At 35.0% G+C, this 24,678-nt stretch overlaps 1 protein-coding gene across 3 annotated transcripts in view; it reads right to left on the bottom strand.

Moving 5' to 3' along the window:
- LOC138690958 (uncharacterized) overlaps positions 1-23,719 on the bottom strand; it is a 90,369-nt gene extending 66,650 nt beyond the window's left edge. The window contains exons 1-3 of one of the 3 annotated variants that reach the window (XM_069812551.1): positions 23,396-23,719; positions 23,090-23,291; positions 4,072-4,227 (exon numbers count right to left, since the gene is read on the bottom strand). In XM_069812551.1, coding sequence (XP_069668652.1) covers positions 4,072-4,227; positions 23,090-23,291; positions 23,396-23,562 — 525 coding nt within the window. In that variant the 5' untranslated portion in view covers positions 23,563-23,719. The remainder of the gene's footprint in view (positions 1-4,071; positions 4,228-23,089; positions 23,292-23,395) is intronic. The other 2 variants (XM_069812552.1, XM_069812550.1) reach the window with 2 other exon arrangements.
- Positions 23,720-24,678: the final 959 nt, after the last annotated feature.

Here is a 24,678-nt window from a genome sequence, read left to right as displayed (position 1 = left end):
TAACTTTCAGATTTTCTAACAGCAGACTAGATGACAAAGGCTTCTCAAGTGAATAATAACAGCATTTTCCATATTTATTCTTCGTTTAATTTCCTCCAGAGTATCATTTATATTTGATACTGTTGCTCCAAGATATTTGAATTTTTCCACCTCTTCGAAAGATAAATCTCTAATTTTTATATTTCCATTTCGTAGAATATTCTGGTCAATCATACAGGTATTTGAAATGTTTGAATATAAAAATGAATAGTTTTTGTTTTTATAAATACTATTTTAAAAGTATCTATGCCAAATGGTTATTGATTTAATAAAAGTTTATAACTTAGTTCACAATATGCATTAGCGTTTTTAATACATCTTAACACTAATGCAATGAAATATTTCATAATATAACTTTGTTCTATTTATGGCCATCTTAGTAACTAGATACATAAACTCTCATCAGCAAAACACTACAATCTGTCGGTTTCAGTTCTTTCTTGAAATTGCTCCCACCCTACACGGAAGTTACCTGTGTGGTGCGGGATGCATTTCTTTGAATCTCCCTAGCTTATCATTTTGAGCATGTTTGGTGTAAAACAAGGATGCAGTTTATTCCTAACTAATATTTACTGGTATTGTATATAGATGACAATCTCAATAGAAAAATGTATGCAATTTTGAAGTAATGACAAACTGTAAAACATCTCTTAATACACTGCTCTTTACAAATGACCAGATTTTAATTCAAGAAAATGAAGAATGGTGCTACACATACTAAATAAACTCTGTAAATTACATGATTTAAAAATATCCACAGAGAAAACGAAAATAATGGCATTCCAAAGAAAACTCCCAGTGAGAAGTAAGATTATTTTATAAAACAATTGTTTAGAGCATGTAAAGCATTTTAAATACCTGGCATACGATTTTACGTACAATTACAATGATAATATTATAACATATCAACATACATCTCCCCGTGGTATACTAAGTAGGAATTTATTATTGTCGTAAACATTAAAATCTCAAAATACAATCATTATTCATCAAGAACGAAATTTCTCAGGACAGTAAAGACTGGACAAATTATAGATGACCAAATAAGAACAGAACTAAGTAGGCCTATATTTTCTGTAGAAGGAAAGATACAAGATTACAGAATTTGCTGAACCGAACATAATTATTAAGAATGGAGAGCTAAAGAATTCCAAAACAGGCACTCTTTTACAGACCAACAGGAAGACGATATGTTGGTCATCCACATTTCGAATTTTCAATTTTCGAAATTTGAATTTTTCGAATGAGACAGATGGAAAGCTTAAGTTGGAACATCAGAGTTTCCTAATCCATGATGATGATGATGATGATGATGATGATGATGATGATGATGATGAGAAAAGTATCAACTTCTTGATATTTAATTTTTATATCTCTTTACATATCATAATTATGTTCTCCTTTTTATCTCAATACAGTTCTCTCAGTAATGATGTCAGATCAAAATTTTACTGTTACACTATACTCTCTTTTATGCTGTTACATAATTTTACAAGTTATTTGTTTGTTGAAGGGCCAACCATGAAAAGTCAAAAGGGAAGCACAATTATCCATTTCTTTCTTCTTGCAGTTAGAATAGAGGTGTGGCAGTCGCCAATTATGGTGCAGAGATGGAGGAAATGGGAGAAGGGAAGACACGCAATATTGAGCGTCTAAACAATTAAAAGACTTCACGCGAATTTGATGTGTATGGGTTCGCTTACTCAGCAGAAGGGTGCCAGTGTCCAAAGACAGTTGACACAGAAGAGGCTAAAGCTGATGCTATACATTGTTTGGACTAAATCCCAAAAAGTATCTGAGGCAATAACAGCGGGAATTCGGAAATCATATCTTGTTCAAGTGTTGACATTAGAAGACTGTGACATCAGAATGAAGTTCTTTGAATCCATGCTAACATGGATGGAAGAGGAAGCAGATATCTTGAGTAATATTCTGTGATCAGATTAAGCAGTGTTCCATGTGGGTGGATTCGTCAGTAGCCATATCTACCCATTGCTGGGCCTCTAATGCAGAAATCCGGCTGTTACAATTGAAAAATTGCAGTCATGTCCCTCAGTCACTGTGCGTGAGAATGCGTGATGATACTCTTCTTCTTCTTCATCTTCTTATCCTTTTTAATTGTTTTATTTTGCGATGCTTTATCAACTGCGATGAGTGAATGAAGATGATAATTCCAGCAAAATGAATCTAGAGTCCAGTGCCAAATATTATCCAGCATTTTCACATAATGGGTTGAGAGAAAACTCCGGAAATAACCTCAACCAGATGACGTGTCCCCCACCAGGATTTGAACCCGGGCCCGCAGTTTCGCAGTCCGACATGTTGACCACTACTCCACGAAGTGATTATACTCTTCTTGACCCATACATTCTTCATGATCTATAATGAATGCACGTGCTACGAACTTTCGTTCATACCATTGTTGCAACCTGGGGACCATGTGAATGATGTATACTTCATGCATGATGGAGCACCGCCCCTTTTCGCGCTGATATCATAGGCATGGCTTGACAGTGCATTTCCTGGCTGGGTTATCAAATGTCGCGGAAATGTTGAGTGGCTGCCAAGAAGTCCAGACTTAAACCTACTGGACTTCTTCCTCTGGGAGTACATCAAAGAGAAAGTGTGCGTCAGAAAACCGCGTGATTTGGACATGTTGGAAGCTATGATTAGGGAGAAGTGTGCGCAAGTGTGAAGAGACATACAAAAACAAACTGTAAGAAACGTTCAACCTTGCATGCAAAAATGTGCTGCTAATGCTGGTGTTTATGTAGAAATCTTAAATGGCAAGGATCATAGTGCATTCCACAAGTAACGTCATTAGTGATAGAACCATAATGCATAAAAAGAGGGACATTAATATGGATCACCCAATACCTATATACTATACATGAAGAACCTGTTGTGACTAAATGAGTATGTAATATAAGAATGAAATTTAAAATTTGGCAAAAATGCGACATAATTTTGATATCTGTGGCACAGTTTGATATTTATGTTTTCGGCTTTCTCCACATTGATATGATTCACCATCTTACCTACGGAGAGTACTTTTTTTTTTTTGTTTTGCTGGGTGCAATACTTAAAGACAGAAGGTGGACATATCACAGTAGATGACAGATGAGCAGTGATGGCGAAGGGTTAATTAGGAATGGGAAGGAGTCGAATTGTTGTCCTTTAAATTGATACTATCCAGCATTTGCCTGAAGGGACTTCGGTAGGCCTAACCATGAAAAACTCAAGTCAGAATTGCTGGCATCTGGGATCAAACCTCGAGACCTCCCACATACAAGACGGAAAAGATAATAGGCCTAATTAATCATTACACAACCATGTTCGGTATTTTGATAATGAGGAGCATATTTTCAAAACGACCTTTGTCCATTCCCATAACTTTGTGGGAAATCACGAAAAACATTTTTAGGTCTAAAATTTCTTACCAGCTAGGCAAGAGACATTATGAAACCAAAGAGATTGGGTGCATTTAGAATCAACTGGGAGCATGAGACTCTTTTATTTCAAAACTGAAACTAATATTTTGTCACAATTTTGCTGTGGACAAGAGTCAGTTTGATTCCAATAGTCACTTTTAACCCAAGATTTTAGTGATTTAGAAGGCGTTCTGGAGTCAAATCATGATAATTGTATGTAAAGTTATAAGAATGCATGGGCACAGAAAGCTCATTTTCGTTATCAGGTGGACAAGACACGTTTTGAAAATGAGCTCCTCATTTATACTTCTTAAAAATAATTTCACTTGAAATATCTTTTATTTTGGATTACATCTATAGTTACAGAACTAACTGGCAGCAATATGTTCACCACATGGAAAGGACTCGCATTCCTAGTCACATTTCTACCTACTGCCCAAGAGGGTAGAGAACACTAGGAAGACCTTTAAAGAGATGACTTGAGACAGTAATGGGCCATTAGACCCAATACTTTTTAGGACGATGATGATGATTTCACTTAAATTTTTACTTTACATGTAAATAACTAACAGAAAAACAGAAATTGTTGAGTGATACTTACATGGGACTCCAGATCTTCAGTCTTGGATAGCAAGTCATCTAACCGTTCTCCACGCTCCATAACTTTCTCAACATTTTCCAACATGACTTGTTTCACATCTTCTACCTGGGCACGAAGTTTCGACACTTTGTCACCACGCCCAATATTGTATTCATACTAAAAAAAAAAAAAACTCATAAAATTATTTTAAAATCTCCATTCCACTCTTACAACTTGCTCTTATACGAACTAATTTTATACAAGTTCTAGTTCCAAACAGTATTACCAATATATATATTTTTTTGTTCTTAACTTCTACAATATTGTCTAGTCTTTATTAATCAGGTAAGCTTTTCGTACTTTGATTTTTATTGTAATTGTAATTGTAAATTTAATATTAATTGTAATTATTGTATTCTTCATATTGTAGTTGTAACCCCTGGTAAGAGGGGAAGAGAAGGCCTGATGGCCTTATCTCTACCAGATTAAATAAATAAATACTAAATATTAAAAATTATTCCAAAGATTACAAACTTTCCATATTTCTATGACAGAAAAATAATCCTATTATGTATTTTTACTAAAATAAAATAAATAATTTCGTTGTCAGAGGTCAGTATTATCAAAAACTAACAAATACAACGTCAAAAATTTACAATATTTACAAACAGATCCATTTCACAATCCATAAATCCCTTAATACTAAAAAAACCATCTGTGAATGACATGTTTAAATTTAGCATTAGGCAAAGATCTAAGTGATAAGAACAGTTTATTGTAAAAATTAACTCCATTCATAAAACATGTATTTATACCTACATTAAGTTTGTACTGGGTTGTGTTAATACCTAATTCATTTCTTGTCATAATTTGTGCAAATATCTCAACTTTTATTATAACCCTGCTATTTATTATTCTTAATATAAATTAAAGATGAATAAATGTATAAGCTGTACACTGTCATTATTCTTAGTCGACTAAAAAGTGGTTTACAAGTTTTTCTGTGCCAGTAATTTTATTGCTCAACATTACCCTAAGTGCTTTCTTTTGAAGCAGTAATATTTTATTACATCTTTAGATGACCCTATACACCAGGAATCGACAAAAATGTAATTATGATTACTAGCAATAGTGACATCGTACGGGCAGTGCAGTAAACTAGCTTTGGTTCACCCCCTCCCTTCCATCCAACTCCCCTACAACTCCAGTATTGGTAGCCTACATAAGCATCTATCAGTGCTTAGATTTAGGTTGCTTCCTTCTCAAAACTTTCGTCTGTTCGGAAATGTGTGTTTAAGAAAAAGTGGGAGGAACAGTATTTGTTGTGCACATGGTGGCAATATAAATGTCTCGTGTGATCTAAAATTCTAATAGGCACTTATAAATCAAAAACCACATTACGACACATGTCCTAATGATTATCACGAAATCATAGGTAAGCATGAATTGTAAACTGAAATGTAGGGCTTGGAGGGGCGAAGCAATTAAAAATATTAATGAAAAACTAAATTCAAATAATAGTTCCAATACTATAATATGATGAAACAAGATATGAATCAAAGGAAACTTCATGCAAGTTATGTTATTGCTTTGGAAATCGCAAAATCATTGAAGTGCTATGATGGAGACTTCATTAAAACTGAATAAGGTTGTTAACATTATTTGTCCCGAATAATCTGATGTTTTTAACAGTACCTATGAAATTATTCACACGAACAATAAAAAGGAGGATAAGGGATATTGAAACACTAGCTAAACAAGAAATAAAATCAAAGATGCATCAATCTGTGGTCCATTCTCTCGCTTCAGGTGGAAACATAATTATTGATATAGTAGAACAGCTAATGTTCACCTGTACAGTTACGAAGGATCTCTCTGTATAAGAATATTTGTTTGATGTCATTGCACTATAACAGGAAACAGGAGAAGAGTTATTCCAAGACAGACAGACAGACACAGACATATAGATAGATCAATGGATGGATGGATGGATAGATAGATAGATAGATCAATGGATGGATGGATGGATGGATGGATGGATAGATAGATAGATAGATAGATAGATAGATAGATAGATAGATAGATAGATAGATAGATAGATAGATAGATAGATAGATAGATAGATAGATAGATAGATAGATAGATAGATAGATAGATAATTTATTAGCCATAGGAAATACAATGATTTCATGGCATCGTCAGAGTGAATACATAATAAATATGCGGTTTCATAGCATGAAAAAAATCTATAGAAGAAATGAATCTGAACATACAGCAACTTGTATCTGTATTAACAGATGGGACTCGAAATATGACTTTAAATATTTTCCAGGATCTCCAGTATTTGTCCCTAATTTTTAACAGTCTCCCAGCTCCCATATTTTTCTTCTCTTCGAGCACCTTTCTCTCTTATTTTTGCAATGTAAAAATCATTATTCTAAACATTTGATTTTGCCGTGAATGATGATTGTTTATATGATGAATTTTGTTGTTCAAGAGATGCACTGAAATGTGCATCTTTTTGGAAGGTAATGCTTGCAGGGAATAACTTTTAATGCTCACCTGTTTAAAATCAAACAATATTAATATTATAATTAAAAAAACGGCTAATTTTGTTCTATGCATACAAAGTATTTTTTTTATTATTTTAGTAGGTTATTTTACGACGCTTTATGAACACCTTAGGTTATTTAGCGTCTGAATGAGATGAAGGTGATAATGCCGGTGAAATGAGCCCGGGATCTAGCACCGAAAGTTACCCAGCTGCATACCAAGTAGTAATGCTCATACAAAGAGGATGTTTTATCTTATGAACAATATTTGGACAGGTGTTCGATACAGGAGTACGACATATCTAATCAAACCAAAGTTGCAAACTGCAATTGACTTCAACTATTACGCGAGACAAGAGCTGTCTCAGAATACTCTTAATTTAAGCCTAGCTGTCGAAGTGTAGAATAAAGTTCTTTTCAGTAACTGAACTGAATAATTTGCCAATTTTGTATGTGAAATTTTGTCGATTTCTTTACATTCAGTATATTTCCGAACAATTGTTTCTCAATGAAAACTTGTAAAATCTAAACAAAGATCGTGACTAACAGACGAAAATTTAAGAGTTGTATTAAGAGTGGAAAATTGTGACGTATTTTCTTAGGTTGTTGTGGCGCAGTAAAAATTAAAGTGAACTAAATAATTTGTCTATCTCTAGATCATTAACCTATAGTCTACGTCAGATGCGTATGTTGAGACTCTGCCATTGAATCCGAACGGAGCGCTCTGTACCCTCGATTGATATTACTTCATATGTATTGCAGCTTGCGTTCAATGATGTCATCGTAAGTACAAATTTGCCAATGGCTGCCATATACTGTATGTACTCCACATTCAATAATACGAAATGCCCAAAAGACTTCTATTCAATGAAACAGGGGGCTACAGGAAACGTGGGGGACCGGATGGCTGGATTATGTGACAGACAACTTGACCACCACAGGAAATAGGAATTGGAGGAGAAAGGAGCAGTGATGGGAGACTTAGAGAAATATTATTATTGAAGATTCCAAGGCCCATCTTGAGCTGTAGTGCACACAATGATGATGACGATGATGATAATGATGATGGAAGGGTATCAGATTTCTTAACATATTCTTTTAAAGTTAAATAAAGTCACAGCGGTGTATCTGTTCTATGTAGAGGAATTGGGAGATGGTATTTGGCGAGATGAGGCCGAGGATTCGCCATAGATTACCTGGCATTCACCTTACGGTTGGGGAAAACATCGGAAAAAGCCCAACCAGGTAATCAGCCCAAACGGGGATCGAACCCGCGCCCGAGCGCAACTTCAGACCGGCAGGCAAGCGCCTTAACCGACTGAGCCACGCTGGTGGCTCAATAAAGGTTATTTTTTTGTAATTTTTTAAGCACTCCGAATGACATCATTATGTCGTCCTCGTTAGTCTAATGAGTACTGTATCAGTAACTTAAAATGCTCGTGGCTTGTCCCACACTCCATCTCTGATACTCACTATACCGTACGAAGGTGATTAGATATTCCAGCCATTGCGAATACCATACTGTCCCAGTTGAATGACAAGTGACTGTACTAGAGCAGCTTTCGTGTCTAGTGCCATTAAGGATGAATCAACATGGACATGCCAACCGAACTCTCAACAATGGGATCATTGGAATGCGATGCCATCTCTTTATCAAGGTTATTTCACTGCTATTGTCTGTACTGTATTTAGAATAGTCGAAGGATTTTGCGTGTTACAAAGATTGTCAGCAGTTTCGCAATACATTGAGATGATAAGAAGTAATCTTCATAAGAGCTAATACTGCGTATTGCCATAGTCTTGGCATATCCATATTTAAGTACATTCAAGCAAAGTGTGAAAAAAGAATCTTGTGTCTTGGTCGTGTCTTGTTTATCTTATTTGTGTCCATGTGAAACAACTCTGTTCTCGGAAGCGGAATTCAAACAATTTATATCGGGCATAATATTTTATCTAAAAGTAAAATCAACCCCATGACAGACCAAATCCGCCCACAGGGTGGCGTGAGGTTAAGGATTCCATGTTTTTACAGACAATCAACATTAATTTAATGGCAGTCGGCATGTCAGTCCTACGTGCCCGCCACCCTTACACCCAAGGAAATGTCCCTGGTACTCATTTCTGTTACAGGATGAGTATACCCCAGGGCTATAATGCGGCTGGAATGATTAGAACACTGGAAAAATCCACGACTCCATCGGGAATCGAACTTGCGACCTTCCAGCTTGCAGCGTTACTTTTTTTTATTTACGATGAAAGAGTAATGGAACGGAGGAAAATTCTCTCCGACACCGGGATTTGAACCCGGTTTTCAGCTCTACATGCTGATGCTTTATCCACTAAGCCACACCAGATGGGTATCTCGGTGTCGGACAGAATCGTCTCAGTTTAAGTTCCCACTCTGTCCGACACCGAGATGGGTATCCGGTGTGGCTTAGTGGATAAAGCATCAGCACGTAGAGCTGAAAACCCGGGTTCAAATCCCGGTGCCGGAGAGAATTTTTCTCCATTCCATTACTCTTTCATCGTATGATGACGCAGAATATCTGCATGGAAATATCATCTGTACTTCGGTACATTAAAATAATTTATATTTTTTTATTTAGTTTATTCAATACTACTCACGTTTTACACTTACGGTATATCATGGGATTTTTAAGGGAAGAGGTACACACTGAAATGCAAAAATTTAGTGAAATTCATTTTTTTTATATCTCAGCTACTATAAAAGGTAAATGAACAAAACTTTTCATGCTTAATATAGCCTACATACATTACACTTTATAAAACAACTATTCAGAATATTAAAATAGCTAATAATAACCGGTAAAATAATATCAAATTTGCATAATTATTTTTTGCAACTGTAAAGCATTTACTTAATAAAATGTATAATTAATTAAATATCTGCATGATTCTTTTACTGGAATGTTTTAAAGACCTACATCAACAACATAGTCTAGGATCTTTTACCTACTCCTTCAAGAAATATTTCTGCAGAAATTTGATCCGAACAAATGTAACTTAGTAAAATTTCTTTGCAGAACGAAAAGTTAAATTTGTTAGGATGAAATTTCTGCACATTTAAAGGACAAAACTAAAATTGTTTTAATAATTTATTATCATAATACACGGCTCTCTTAAATTGACTGAGTAGGTATTGAGAATTCAATCATTGGCTTTTACAGAACACAATTTTTATCTCAAAAAGGAAGCAAAAACGAGCAAAATTGTATTAACCCTTTTTGTTTGAAATATCTAAAAGAATAACCCCACTGAAATTATGACATTACTTACAGTTCACCTTGTTGCGACACTTTGGTGAATGACGCAAGTCGAGTGCACACCATTAATTAAAGAAAATAATAATAATTCCTGTAAATGCTGTAACAGCTCCTAAAGTAAAATTTAAATAATAATAATAATAATAATAATAATAATAATAATAATAATAATAATAATAATAAAAATGTAATTTATAACTGGTTGCTGGAGAGGCCATTTTATTCATTTAATGAATTTATTAAATGGTCTCATAAGTAATCTGGGCTTTTAAAGTTTATTTTATAAGATTTTAACGATTTTCTTTAGTTGGACAATGCAATTTAGAGGATGTTATGGTTGTTATTGCGTATTGTGAGCATGTGACAGTCGTAAATTGTTGTTAATACAAATAACATAAAATGGAAACAATAATATAGTTAGATTATTTATTTATTTATTCTGGTGTAGTTAAGGCCACCAGGCCTTCTCTTCCACAACACCAGGAATACAAATACAATAACAGAAATAAACAGAAAAAAAATACACTATATACAAAGTAAAGCAACATAAGAAATAAAGAGAGAGAGAAAAAAACACTATAAACAAAGTAAAGCCACACAAAAATATACACAGGTTGTAGTCACACAAACTTTAAATGAGTGATTAAGTATCATAATTAATTGTATCCTAACTAATTAACTAACATAAACAAGAAACTTGCAATAATTTTAATAATAATAATAATCCATGGCGCTACAGCCCGTGAAGGGCCTAGAGTGACCAGCCGACTGCTGGCCTCATGCCTACATGCCGAAACAGAGGTGGACGATCATCCAACCAGAATGGAGGTATCGTGTGGTTAGCACGATGATCCCCCCCACCCCAGCCGTTATAGCTGGTATTCGCAACCGGATTTCGCTACCTATCGTAGCTCCCCAAGTGCATCACGATGCTGGGTGGGCACCGGTCCCATACACTGGCCGAAATTTCATGAGAAAATTTCTTCCCCCACGAAGACTCGAACCAGCGCGCATTCCGTAACGCGAGTCCTAGGCGAGATGCCTTAGACCGCGATGCCACAGCGCGGGACTGCAATAATTTTAATCTAGATTAAAAAAGAAAAAGAAAAAAAAAACAAATCAATACTTCTAGCATTACCTAAAAACATCAACTAAGACAAAATTTTCCAATTTAATTTTGGATAGTGATAAAGTCCGGCAATCCCTGACGTCATTAGATAACGAATTCCAGAGGCGAGGTATTTCTACAGTATAGGAAGATGAGTATAAAGACGTTCTATGATGAGGGATAGAAAGAAGTGCTTGATGTCGCTTTTGAAGAGTCCTTCTAAAGCACTACTGGAAACAAGATTATAAAGCTGCTCCCGTGGCTTGAATAATATGTGAAGTCGAGAATGAAGGTGTCATTAGTGAGAGTTTAGCACAATAATAGTTCCAGCGCAATAATGGAGGAAGAGACATTAAGATTTACAACGTTCTGAAAGATCTAAGGTGTGGAATACTGAGAATACACGCAGAGTTTTGGAAGATAATCCACAAAAAAAGTACTCATATTGTTAGAAGTTGGTGCTTCAAAAGATATAATACATTGACACATTAAGATGCTTAGAAAATCATATGGACGTTATATATCTGAACCTCATGAACTAGCATCTCAACACAGAGTAGATATCTGTTGCCAGCTTGTCACTAATTCTATGGATGATAGATTTATCAGAAGAATTGTCACATGTGATGAAAAATGAGTATATTACCGCAACCCTGACACCTCAAAATAGTGGCTCGATCCACATCAGCCTGCCAAAGTTGTCAAATAAAATCAAGTCGGCCCGAAAGTAATATTATGTGTCTGGTGGAATTCTGAAGACGTGATTCACTGGGGGTTTTATTCTCAACAGCTAGAACATGTTCATGAAGTTTTTAAGGAGAGGTACGTGGCATTAGTTAATCGAAATAAAATTCTCTTACACAGAACAATGTGAGAACCCATATAGTCCAAACAACCACGGAAAAAACACGTGAATTGGGAGGAATCGAACTGCTACCACACAATACGCTATATACCCCCTAATCTTGTGCCTTCAGATTACCATCTGGTGTGATTTGTGGCCCACTTCTTGCGAGGGAGAAATTTCCAAAACTTAGAAGCTGTTGAAATAGGTATCACCGAATTCATCATATCACCATACTGTCGCAGCATAACAAACCTCGCTGTAAGGTAGCTCAAGGTCATAGAAACTAATGGCTTTTACTTTGAAGATTAGATAATTTCTTGTTACAATACACTTCACGTAAAATTTTGCTCCAAAATCGACATTACTTATGAGTCCAATATCTGTATATCATGTAAACTTAAGTGTGATGACTGAAGAGATACAATTTTAAATGAATGTCATTATTAATATGCAATCTTTAATGATGTCTCTTTCAAATGTACTTGACCTTCGACAAATAAATAATACGTAATAATAATAATAATAATAATAATAATAATAATAATAATAATAAAATAATATCATTATCTTTATTCTATTTCCTGTCTCGTGATATTCGATTATTTAAACTCAAATACTATTTTTAATTCACTAAGATTGTTCGTAAACAATACAATATATCCTATTTTTCAAATACCTCCTCCAAATGTAAATATCACGAGGATTTTCTGCAGACTGTAACAGCTGTTATCGCTGCCAACTTATCACATAATAACCAAATATTCTTCTAACGTCAACCAGAACTCACCAGATGGGCAAATCGTAAAACAGCGAACGCTAAGCTCCGCCCAGTCCCCTTTCCACTTTTCCCCTACAAGCTCACCACACACTCTAGCAGGAAAGAGTGGAAATAGGGGTTTAGGGTGGGGGTGACATCTAGTGGAGGAAAGTGGAACAAAAAGAGTGAATGCGGTATCTACGAAGTAAAAGAGGAACTTCGTCCTCTCTCTCTCTCCTTTTCTGTTCCTTGCTTCCTGTCTCTCTCTTTTCTTTTCTTATGACTTCGCAGGGGCTAGTATTCGATCCGAATATCTTCCTAACGAATTGCACGCATGCTTTTTGGTCACACTTTAGACCTCTAGGCTACCAAGGCGAAAATGAATCTATTTATGTTCAAGGGGACAATGATGGAATGGCGCGGAGGACAATGACCGAATAGCGTGGGTAGAAAGTGTCGGGATTGTGAATTTAGCTTAGTAGGGGTTGACTGCGGGGGTGCCATAAGTGTTAACGCGCGCTGGTAGAGCTTCATTATGTCCGTGTTCAGCTTCGTGTACAGACGGAACCACGTGTTGTGATGAGCCGTACCGAAGACGTGTACTGGGCTGTTGTCTAATGCGCCCTAATTTCATTGTATTGTGTATTAGTAAGTGTTATGAAATACGTGCGAGGCGGTAGGCAGTGATCCACCGAAGCGGGACAGATAGTAGAGAGAGAGAGAGAGAGAGAGAGAGAGAGAGAGAGAGAGAGAGAGAGAGAGAGAGAGCAGGCGAGCGAGGTGCTGAGCGACGAGGGTGGGGATAACTACTTCTACTGGCGTTCGCTGTTTTCACGATCCCACCAGATGACTAAAACTGCAATGGTCATTTCTGTGCCATGGAGGAAAAAACAAATGAACTACAAATTACACGAATGACCACCCAGCAAATATAGGCCTACCTAAAATAAAACTGGCTGCATGCACACACATTTACTACCAAAGTTTGATGCAGATGTTTACTTCAAGTACAACTGCTATAGTATGTGATGACATAAATCCAACCTTGAAACCGAAACATGGCATTGGAATTCTTTCTTAGTCAGCTAATAGGTTATAGATCACACACATCTTTAGTACTGGGTAGTCTGTAGAGAAACTGCTATGTGGAAACCCAGCTCTCTACCGAGTTACTCGCAGATTCTGGTTAAATGCAGAGAGCTTATTATTTGTGATATGCCACACAGTACAGGTAATTCGACATACTACAAACTACAATATTAGTGTGAAATAATATTAATAATCATTTCATACAAACAAATGCGAATGTCTGAATCTCATCCTATTGGTTGCAGGACAAAGAACCTCTTTATGGCGCCTAGAACGTTAAGTTAATTAGTACTCAGTCTGAAAACAGGTTTTCGAAGACATAATAGGAAATGTGCTGTTTTTCTAAACACGAAAAGTACATACCATATCAGTAGCAATTGAAAAACTAATTACTAAGTCTTTAAAGAAACAATGTAATTTGTAGGTGGGGTTAGGAGAGATTTTTTGTATGAAATGAGGCATGATAAGATGACATGCAACTGTGTCACCACACACAACAAAACCGAAACACAAGAGAATGGGAACAGGAAGGGAAGGTCATGCATAGATGCAATATTTACAATAAAACAATTAATACAAAGAAGATAATTCAAACTACCTACATACCTTTTGTTTCTAGATTATCAGAAAGCATATGACAGAGTTGATCAAACAAAATTATGGGATACATTGAAATCATATAATATACCTAATAATTTAATTAATGCCATCAAATCTTTATATGTAATTACAAAACTATGCATTCCCATGGAAAGAAGGATAGAACAATCTACAGTTCTGAAGACAAATAAAGGCCTACGTCAAGATTGTGAACTGTCATCCTTATTGTTCGATATTTGTATAAAGAAAGCATTGAAAATTTGGAGAAGTTTTGTTCCGAAAGGTATAATTTCATTTTATTGGCTTATTTTACGACGCTGTATCAACATCTCAGGTTACTTAGCGTCTGAATGAAATGAAGGTGATAATGCCGGTGAAATGAGTCCCAGGTCCAGCACCGAAAGTTACCCGGCATTTGCTCGTATTGGGTTGAGGGAAAATCACAGAAAAAATCTCAACCAGGTAACTTGCCCCGACAGAGATTCGAACCCGGGCCACCTGGTTTCGCGGCCAGACGTGCTGACTATTACTCCACAGGTGTGGACCCGAAAATTATCAAATTGACAAGTAAAAAGAAAATAAACACTTTACTATTCGTAGATGATCAAGTATCATTAGTGGAAACAGAAGATGATTTACAGTTTGCAAAAACAAAATTAAATGGTGTTTGAGAATAAAGTGCTTAGGAAAACATTTGGGGCTAAGAGGGATGAAGTTACAGGAGAATAGAGAAAGTTACACAACGCAGAACTGCATGCATTGTATTCTTCACCAGACATAATTAGGAACATTAAATCCAGATGTTTGAGATGGGTAGGACATGTAGCACGTATGGGCAAATCCAGAAATGCATATAGAGTGTTAGTTGGGAGGCTGGAGGGAAAAAGAACTTTGGGTAGGCCGAGAGGTAGATGGGAGAATAGAAATGGATTTGAGGGAGGTGGGATATGATGGTAGAGACTGATTATCTTGCTCAGGATTGGGACCAATAGCGGGCTTATGTGAGGGCAGCAATGAAGCTATGAGTTCCTTAAAAGCCATAAGTAATGAAAACATAGGTATAATATGAAAATTTCCTACAATAAAACAAAGAGCATGGCAATGCAATGTTACGACGAGAACAAATGAGAGTAAAAACAGTCATTGACAATGAGATTAATGAACAGGTTTCGAATTTTAAGTATCTGGGTTGTAAAATTTCAGCAATAGAAATGAACATAGATTTAGAAGAGAATATAAATAATTACAATAAGTTGAATGGCTGTATGAAAAGGAACCTTGGTACGAGTATGAGAAAAGAAATAAGGCAAAGATTATATCGATGGTGTTCGGATAGAGGGGGTTAAGTCGTTTTTTATGCAACTAAAGTTTTGTTCTCCAGGTAAATATGCAAGTTAAATTTTACATGTGGGTGTGCAATAAATGTGTGTGTGTGTGTGTGTCTGTGTGTGTGTGTGTGTATATATATATATATATATATGATTCGTTATGTTTTATTTGTGTAGAAAATTATTTGCAATAAGGTTCCGAAGTTTAATTTTCATTTATCTCAAAACTCATTTCTATGACTTATCTTTTCCCAAACACCATCAATATAATACAGAGTCAAAACCAACTATTAAGGGGTTAGGTACGGCTTACAGCAGTAAAATTTTGGAAATATTCAACACTTTTTTCCTCCATTACTGTATCTTGTACAATAATAAAAATTAGTATGTGTAAAACACTGTCCTTCTGCTATATGAAAAAAATATTTTTACGGTTTAAAAATATTATTTACATTTTTTTTTTCAAAATTCAGTTCACTGTGCAGTGATGAAGCGTTTCCTGCATAACTCAAAAACTATCCAACATTCTATGATGCATTTTTTTGTGTGTATTTATGCATGTCATATCTACAATATGATGCAAGATCACTTCTCTACCTTTGATAGATAGTCTGATAAAAAATAAATTCATTTAAAAAAATGGTCAAATATTAGTATTTTCTTCTAACACAAAATAAAAAAAAAAGTATTATTTATTAAGGAATGTATTTGAAAGAGCGTGATATTGTAAACATGAGTTTCAGCAATAAAATAAAAGAGAGAGAACATGAAAAAGTTATCAAGTTTAAGAGATATGAGGGAAATGCTTCATCACGACACAGTAAACTACCTCCGTTTTGAATTTTGAAAAAAAGAATATAAATATATTTTTTTTAAATCGTAAAAATATTTTTTTCATATAGCAGAAGGATAGTGTTTTATACATACCAATTTTCATTACTGTACAGGATACAGTAATGGAGGAAAAAAATGTTGAATATTTAAAAAATTTTACTGCTGTAATCTGTACCTAACTCCTTAAGTATGCCAACTAAACATGGACAATGCGATCACGAGACAAACAACGACTTGAGACTCCCAAATGATGTTTATGAGATCCCTATGCGGTGTGATTAGGAGAGATAGATTGAAAAACATAGACATAAGAGAACAATTGAGGGAAATGACCTTAGTAGTGGAGATACAACAGCAACAGAAGAAATGGACGGAACACATACTGAAGATGCTACCTTCAAGATATTCATGGCAAGCACTACATTATAGACCCAGGGGACGAAGAGACAGGGGCTGACCACATAGAAGATGGACAGTTTTTAGCCTCGGAACAGGTCTAAAAGGTCTAAACCTTGTCTGCAGAAGAAGAAGAAGAAGAAGAAGAAGAAGAAGAAGAATTTACCTATGTGCACCCTCGGTAAGAAAACTAACACTGCAAACAATGTCCACCAGCTGTGAAAGTTTAATACAAATGGGAAAGAACTGATAGCTTTTATTGGGATGTCAGAAGGCATATTGTGCAACTGAAGTTTACAACAATTTACAAATTTGTAAACCTTCGCCATTGCTTGCCTACTCATGTATTACGTTTGGTTTATTTCGCTATAGTTGAATCTGTTATCCAATATGGTATAACTGGATGGGGAGGCATTACAAAAACTGCAAAAACGTATAATCAAAATTTTTTTGAAAAGGCGACTGGATTATCCAACAAATTTGATCCATTCTGAATTGAATGTTTTTAGAATTGACCAAATTTATAAATAGCCTACTCTTTAATGAAATTCTATCATAAAAATAGAATGAAATTTGTAGCTCAGCACAGGATCATAATACAAGACGAAATGAATTTCTTAATTTAGTTGAACCTAATGTTTCACATCTGCTGCTTTACTACACAGTACAAATTATGGTCCATATCTATATAATTCGATAGTAAAATTTCATTCAGAATTGACTACTTTGAGCAATGAAATTTTCAGATCCAGAATTAAACAATTTATGTGACAGAGTTCCCTGTTTTATTTTTTATTTTATTTTATTGGGTTATTTTACGACGCTGTATCAACATCTAGGTTATTTAGCGTCTGAATGATAAGAAGGTGATAATGCCGGTGAAATGAGTCCAGGGTCCAGCACCGAAAGTTACCCAGCATTTGCTCGTATTGGGTTGAGGGAAAACCCCGGAAAAAACCTCGACCAGGTAACTTGCCCCAACCGGGATTCGAACCCTGGCCACCTGGTTTCGCGGCCAGACACGCTGACCGTTACTCCACAGGTGTGGACTCCCTGTTTTATATGTACCATGTATTGTAAAACAAATTTATTTCTATCCTAAGTATATTTTCTCTGTCTTATCCTTGTTACTATATCAACATGACCTGTTCTAATTATACTACTAATAATAAGTTAATATTAATCCAACACCAATCTCAACATAGTCTCTTTTTTCACTCAGTTATTGCTAGTATTATTGTTATTATTATTATTATTATTATTATTATTATTATTATTATTACTAACTTCATTATTATCATCTTTATGTGATCTTTTTTCTTAAGTATTTTGTCTACAAAGTATGTATATTTATGTATGTTTCTATCTACTCTTCTTAAGAATATGATCTTAGTGCAAGAATTTTAAATTTTATTTTAGAAACAGCAGAGATTTCTATTTTTGTGAATTACCAGTAGGCTATGTATAATCTGTGTAATCAGAATCTTAAATTTTAATTCAGAAAAAATAGATAGGTTTAGTGAAGAATGTAAAATTGTATGTCATTTTCAATTCTTCCTATCAAAATGGAACTGTCCCCAAACACGAGCTTTGCTCTTTCGGGGTACTTTCATGTAGCGGTTTTTATGTATATGTTATTATTAAAATGTTCTATTATTAGTAGGCCTTAATGCAATTAAATCATTTATCAATAAAATGTACATAAAATTTGTCAAAATAACCGAGATACGACGATTTTCCCACTTAAATATTTCAAAGCGTGTTTACCTTTATAAATGTGATATAAAAGTTATAACGAAATTAATAATATGTTTGCATATGCAAAAACACTCCCAAAAATAATATACATTTATGAAAAAAATATTTTTTTTTTTTATTAACAATATTTTCACCGTTACAAATATATAAAAACTAAATATAAACATTTACATAGAGATAATAAGTTCGTCCAAAGGGCTGGACTCTGGAAGAGTACCCAAAACGCTCATTGCATTTCCGCGTTGAATAGCAATACTTAAATGTTGACGCAAATAAGTACTGCAACGGCGATCACCAGTAATAGAGATCAAAATTTTGCTGATTTGAGATACCAAAACTTTAGCGTCATGACTCCAAGGACTGAAGGTCTCCACAGCAAAGGGAACAAAGATATAATTGTCTAAAAGGTGAGCATATTTATTGACTTTCTTCTTCACAGCTAATTCAGCAGCAGATGCTGCACGTCTGGAGGTATTCAGTAAGTGAGATGGAGCTAGAGTGTCAACGCAAGTGGAGTCCCAAATTAAAGATCTTCCTCTAAATCTAAATATAGTTAAAACCAGAAGCCTGTGGTCATAGCAATTGTATGTATAGGCCTATATATATCTCTCAGGGCTATCATTTCAAAACTTCCCAGTCTAAATAACTATATAATTTAAATTTAATTTAATTAAACAAAAAACACGTCAATTTAGACATTATGGGTGAAGTTTGAAACCAGTCTTAATTGCACATTAAATTTCACTCCCTCATCCCCTTGAAATTTCAAATGGCACCCCTATCTTGTGGTACTTAAATCTGAAAGAGTGTTTTTATTTTCACTCTGTTTGTTTGTTATGCTTTGTCCAATAAGGCAGTCCCGTTATTGGGAAAACTGAAAGAGTGTCTTTCTTATTATTGTTTATACAGCTCATTCATTTGTTTTCGCGTCTTTTGTTTTCTATCGTCGCCTGGCAACCTGGATTGTTGTTATTGTTGATTAGATTTGAAGAGAATAAAGCTACAAAGACTTTCCATTACAAACTGTAAGCATTATAACTTTCTTGGACAATGAACAACTCTCCCTGGTTTTAGTTAAATCTGTTCTTTGTTTCTCTTTTTGGAGTAGCGTTGAACTAATCATTAGAACAAGCATCATTTAAACTGACCACTGAACTGGAGTTGATAGAACTCATTGCTCCTATTCCTTTGAGGAGTAATATGAATTTCATCCCACTTGTATATTCCTCCTTTCCCTTCTACTTATAGGCCTTATGACTTAGGATCTTCACTAGTGTTCACTATGCAATATATAATAATTTAATATAAATCCAAGAAGTTATTCCCGAAATGCACGAAATGCACATCCTATCTTACTCTACATTATAGACATTTGGATGGAACAAAAACTATACATTTTCTGAAACATCACAATCTCATGGACTTGGTCTAAGGATCTAGGGAAAAGAAAGAAGATGAGAATATTCAAAGACCAGGGAGAATCTGGTAATTTTTAAAACATTATTTCCTTTCCCACACTAAATCTTCTTTGCTTCTAAGCAGTTCTACCATAATACCTTCTGTCTTTTCAATAACATCAAGTTTTTATCATACATAGTGGTAATTTTTGGAATTAACTGTTTAAAAGAACAGGGAATGTTTGTACAAAAATTCCTACCAATTAGGTTCTATGCAGGAGACTGTATGTTCCTACGAAGGGAGTTTTTATGATTAAGGTGAGTTAAATAAGGATCTTTGCTGAATCATTTGCTTTCAAGAATAACTTTCACTATCCTCTCTGCGAAACCATTCAATTCTGGGCAATGAGGATTAGACGTAATACATGTAAACCCCCATTCCTTTCTGAAGCAGCTAAATTCTTTACAATTAAACTAAAGAGTACCATCTTTACGCTTTCAACTTATTTAATTATTTAATCTGGTGTAGTTAAGGCCATCAGGCCTTCTCTTCCACACCACCAGAAATACAAATACAATAATAGAAATAAAAAGAAAAATCACACCATAAACAAAGTAAAGCCACACAAAAATATACACAGGTTGCAGTCACACAAACTGCAGATGAGAGATTAAGTATCGTAATTAATTATATCCTAATTAACTAGCATAAACAAGAAACTTGGTCCACACCTGTGGAGTAACGGTCAGCGCGTCTGGCCGCGAAACCAGGTGGCCCGGGTCGGGACAAGTTACCTGGTTGAGGTTTTTTCCGGGGTTTTCCCTCAACCCAATATGAGCAAATGCTGGGTAACTTTCGGTGTTGGACCCCGGATTCATTTCACCGGCATTATCACCTTCATTTCATTCAGACGCTAAATAACCTAGATGTTGATACAGCGTCGTAAAATAACCCAATAAAATAAAAACAAGAAACTTGCAATTTTAATCTAGAATAAAAAACACAAATTAACACTTCTAGCAATATCTAAAAACCATTAACTAAGACAAAATCTTCCAATTTAATTTTTAATTGTGATAAAGTCGGCAGTCCCTGACATCATTAGGTAACGAATTCCAGAGGCGAGGTATTTTTACAGTGTAGGAGGATGAGTATAAAGACGTTCTGTGATAAGGGATAGAAAGAAGTACTTGATGCTGGTTTCGAATGGGATAATATGACGAGCAAATATAGATACATATTTGTTATTAGGCTATATAATTTGACTATGAAGATTGGAAATGTTCTCAACTTCGATAAGAAAGCTAAGGGAATCAACTACAACCAACAATTCAAAGACTCGCTTCCTATTTCAAGCAATGGAAGTTCAGGAATTTCCTTATTTTGAAAGGACAATTTAACCTTATTATCTTGATAGCTGAAACAGGCGCGACATGATTTCACATAATGTTTAATAGCCTGATTAAATTATGTTCAGAGGTAGGAAGAATTCATATAGGGCGTCAGTTGACTTGAAAACATATTAGAAAATAGCTAAAAATTGGAAAGAAATGATCGGTGTGGTAACCTAAAAGTGATTATTTAACAGTGAAATAAAGAGGTAGAACACTTCAAAATGAACGCGAAATGCACATTTTACTTCACTTAGTATGGGCTATACAAGACATATCAAAAGCCTAAACTAACCTAACCTGTCACAGATTCGTAAATGCAAGGCATACCAAAAGCCTAAACTAACCTAACCTGTCATAAATTCGTATATGCAAGACATAGGTACCTAATCTAACCTGTTAGAGATTCTCGCAATGTAGAACTTAAAAAAAAAATGCAAGCTGGAAGTTTCTGTGTCACGTGTTATAAAAAAGCCACATAGGGTAATGCCCATAACAAATCTAGGTATGTAGGTACTGAACAGGAAGAGGATGACAATGAAAGGATATAAAATACGTGGTTCAATCAAGTTCAATAACAACAGCACAAACGTTATTTCTAAGCTCTGTCAATATGTTCTGAACGAGATAAATTTTGGAATTAAGATGTATATTCATAGCCTAACAGCTGGAAGTTACTGAGATAATTCAGACTGAAAAGATTACAAGCAGAGATGGATTAAATGCCTACCTACTGTACTTTAGCTTACAAATAATGATGGATTTCGAATGTTAATAAAGTCCGAAAACAAGACCTAGATAACTATAGACTGTATAAAGCTGCAACACAATACTCATCTATCCTTGTGGTGTTTGTTGATGATATTACTGTTTACAGGGTGACTAAAATGTTGTTTTTATGATAAAGTCTGGAGTCTTACAAACTTCAACAACAAGAAATGAGAGAAGGTACCTACAGATTGTTTAGGTCTATATGATGTCCTGGATGTCTACAGGAAACTGTGTCGAATTATTTGTAATTCATTCTTAGGATTTCGCAGCTAAAATAAAATTCTTATATGCAATTGGGCATTATTCTGCAGAAAGAGTCCAACCCCCACAATACTGGAACTGAGAAAAACGCGATTAAATTTCAGTCTCAATGAAGAATAATGTAGGCTATATAATAACCATTCCCTACTACTGGTTTTCAAATCAAACGTTCTTATGAAATCAATCCAAATATGCAGTACATACAGTCATTTCAAAGCATAGAATGAACATAAAGGAACACAACAGGATGACACTGACTGTTCCTTTCTGCTAAAGATACATATTTCCATTACAATCTCAATTGGATTATAATTTGACGTACTTGCAATATATTGTTGCCTATCTGTTGCTTCTGTGTTATTTTACGAGGTGTCGAATGCGCATTACTAGTGAGTAACTAAGACCATAGGAAAACTGATGACAGCAACAGAGATTGAGATTTATCCACCATGTATAGGCCTAACCAGTTAGAAATAATGCAGAATCGATAAATACTGTCACCCTCTTTAGGGCCTCAACTTGAACATAAGAATTGTATGACATAATCTACAAATAATTACAACTACAGTTATTTGTACTTTTACGCTTATATTATTTTTACATACTTAATTTTAAATAATGAATTGTAGGCTACTAAGAACTAATAGAAGCCTGTTTGCACTTACCACTATCGAAGCAATGACAGGAAGAAAGTCTCTATCAAATTCATTTTCACTGGCGGTAACAGCTCTGCTAACAAGACTTGGAATCTGGAGGAATCTTTCTTTCATACTTTCCAGAAATGCGAATGGATGATAATGTTTGTTGGTTAAATATGTTACACACGTATATACTATACCATCTTCGATTAAGATGTGAACCTGAAAGCTGCAGATCATAACCAAACTTGTAGTAGGGCCTATGAATAAAAAATTAGCTTTAAATAATAAACAAAAATATGTTAAATGTATTTCTGTAATTCAAGGTCTTACCTATCCACAGGACATGATAGCTTTTTATCTCCTTTAGTGTCTAAAGTTCGTATTATTGAGTGAACCATTGGAGTGTAATTTTCTGCTTCTGTCTGATGGGAAACTAATATAGTTTCTTCATACGATATACAACAATATCTTATTTGAACCACAGTCTCAGGCGCCATTTTTTTTAAATTTCAATAGCACTGGCACTCTATAACACTATCACCATCTTGAATTAAATAATCATTATTACCTTCACAACTACGTCTCGAATGAATCACTTTACTTTCTCTTCTGGTTACATATTTTGATCTGACGGTAAACAGCTGATCCAACAAAACAACGTGCGTCTCATGTGGGTGAAATTGGAAGTTAGTTTTATTGGCTGCAATGTATCAGTCGGCAATAAGTTTTATCTGCTACCGGTAGATGTCAGACTGTCCGTCCAAAAGTACCGAAGCTGTTTACTATTACAAACAATGACTTAATTGTCAAACGCCTGGCATTAGACAACAACAACAACAACAACAACAACAGAAAATAAAATTATCAATTGAGGAGTTCACAACCAGAGTGGACCAAGTCCATCAGGAATAGTTCTGAGATACTGAGTCTCAAAGTTCCTGGCTCACGTTTATCAACCTTCACCTTCTTTAGGAAATGCTGCCCTCTGTGGAGTAACATGAGTTATGGACTTTGTTTGTCATGGCAATGAATAAATTTAAGTTTTCTTCATCCGAAATTGTATTAATCCACAAACTGATCACTAGTGGACTTGGTCCACTCTGGTTGTGAGCCCCCCCCCCCCCAATTATTACTCTCGAGTATTGGGTTCTCAGCTTCTTCCATTCCCAATCGTGTGATAATTGAAGTAGTGAGAATGATATAATCCTAAGCCATAAAGACAAAATTTCACAAGAGAGAGTAACAAAAGAAATCATATCCTGCAAAAGGAAAAGAGGACTATATACTGGAATGGTGAATTTGAAGAACGACTTAAGTCCAAATTTTAGGGGTTTGGGTTGAGAGCATGATTATGTTACTGTGTGCGAGAGGCATCGTTTAGTAGCAGAATGACTTTAATCCACGACTTTTGTATAGTTTTTCTTAGCAGAAAAATATTTGGTTAAGGGGAAAAACTACTTTAGTCCTGGACTTAAGTTGTTTTGCCTGTAAAGTACTGAAGAAACTTAGATAATATGTAATTTTAATCATACAATAAGCTCGCAAATTGATTTTGTCTGTTGTCTTTGGTAATTCTTTAGTTGAGAAAATTTATTGTGTGAGCATGAAAATGG

Source organism: Periplaneta americana, chromosome 16, assembly GCF_040183065.1.
Source record: "Periplaneta americana isolate PAMFEO1 chromosome 16, P.americana_PAMFEO1_priV1, whole genome shotgun sequence".
NCBI classification, from domain to species: domain Eukaryota; kingdom Metazoa; phylum Arthropoda; class Insecta; order Blattodea; family Blattidae; genus Periplaneta; species Periplaneta americana.
This window is presented reverse-complemented; position numbering and strand designations above follow the sequence as displayed.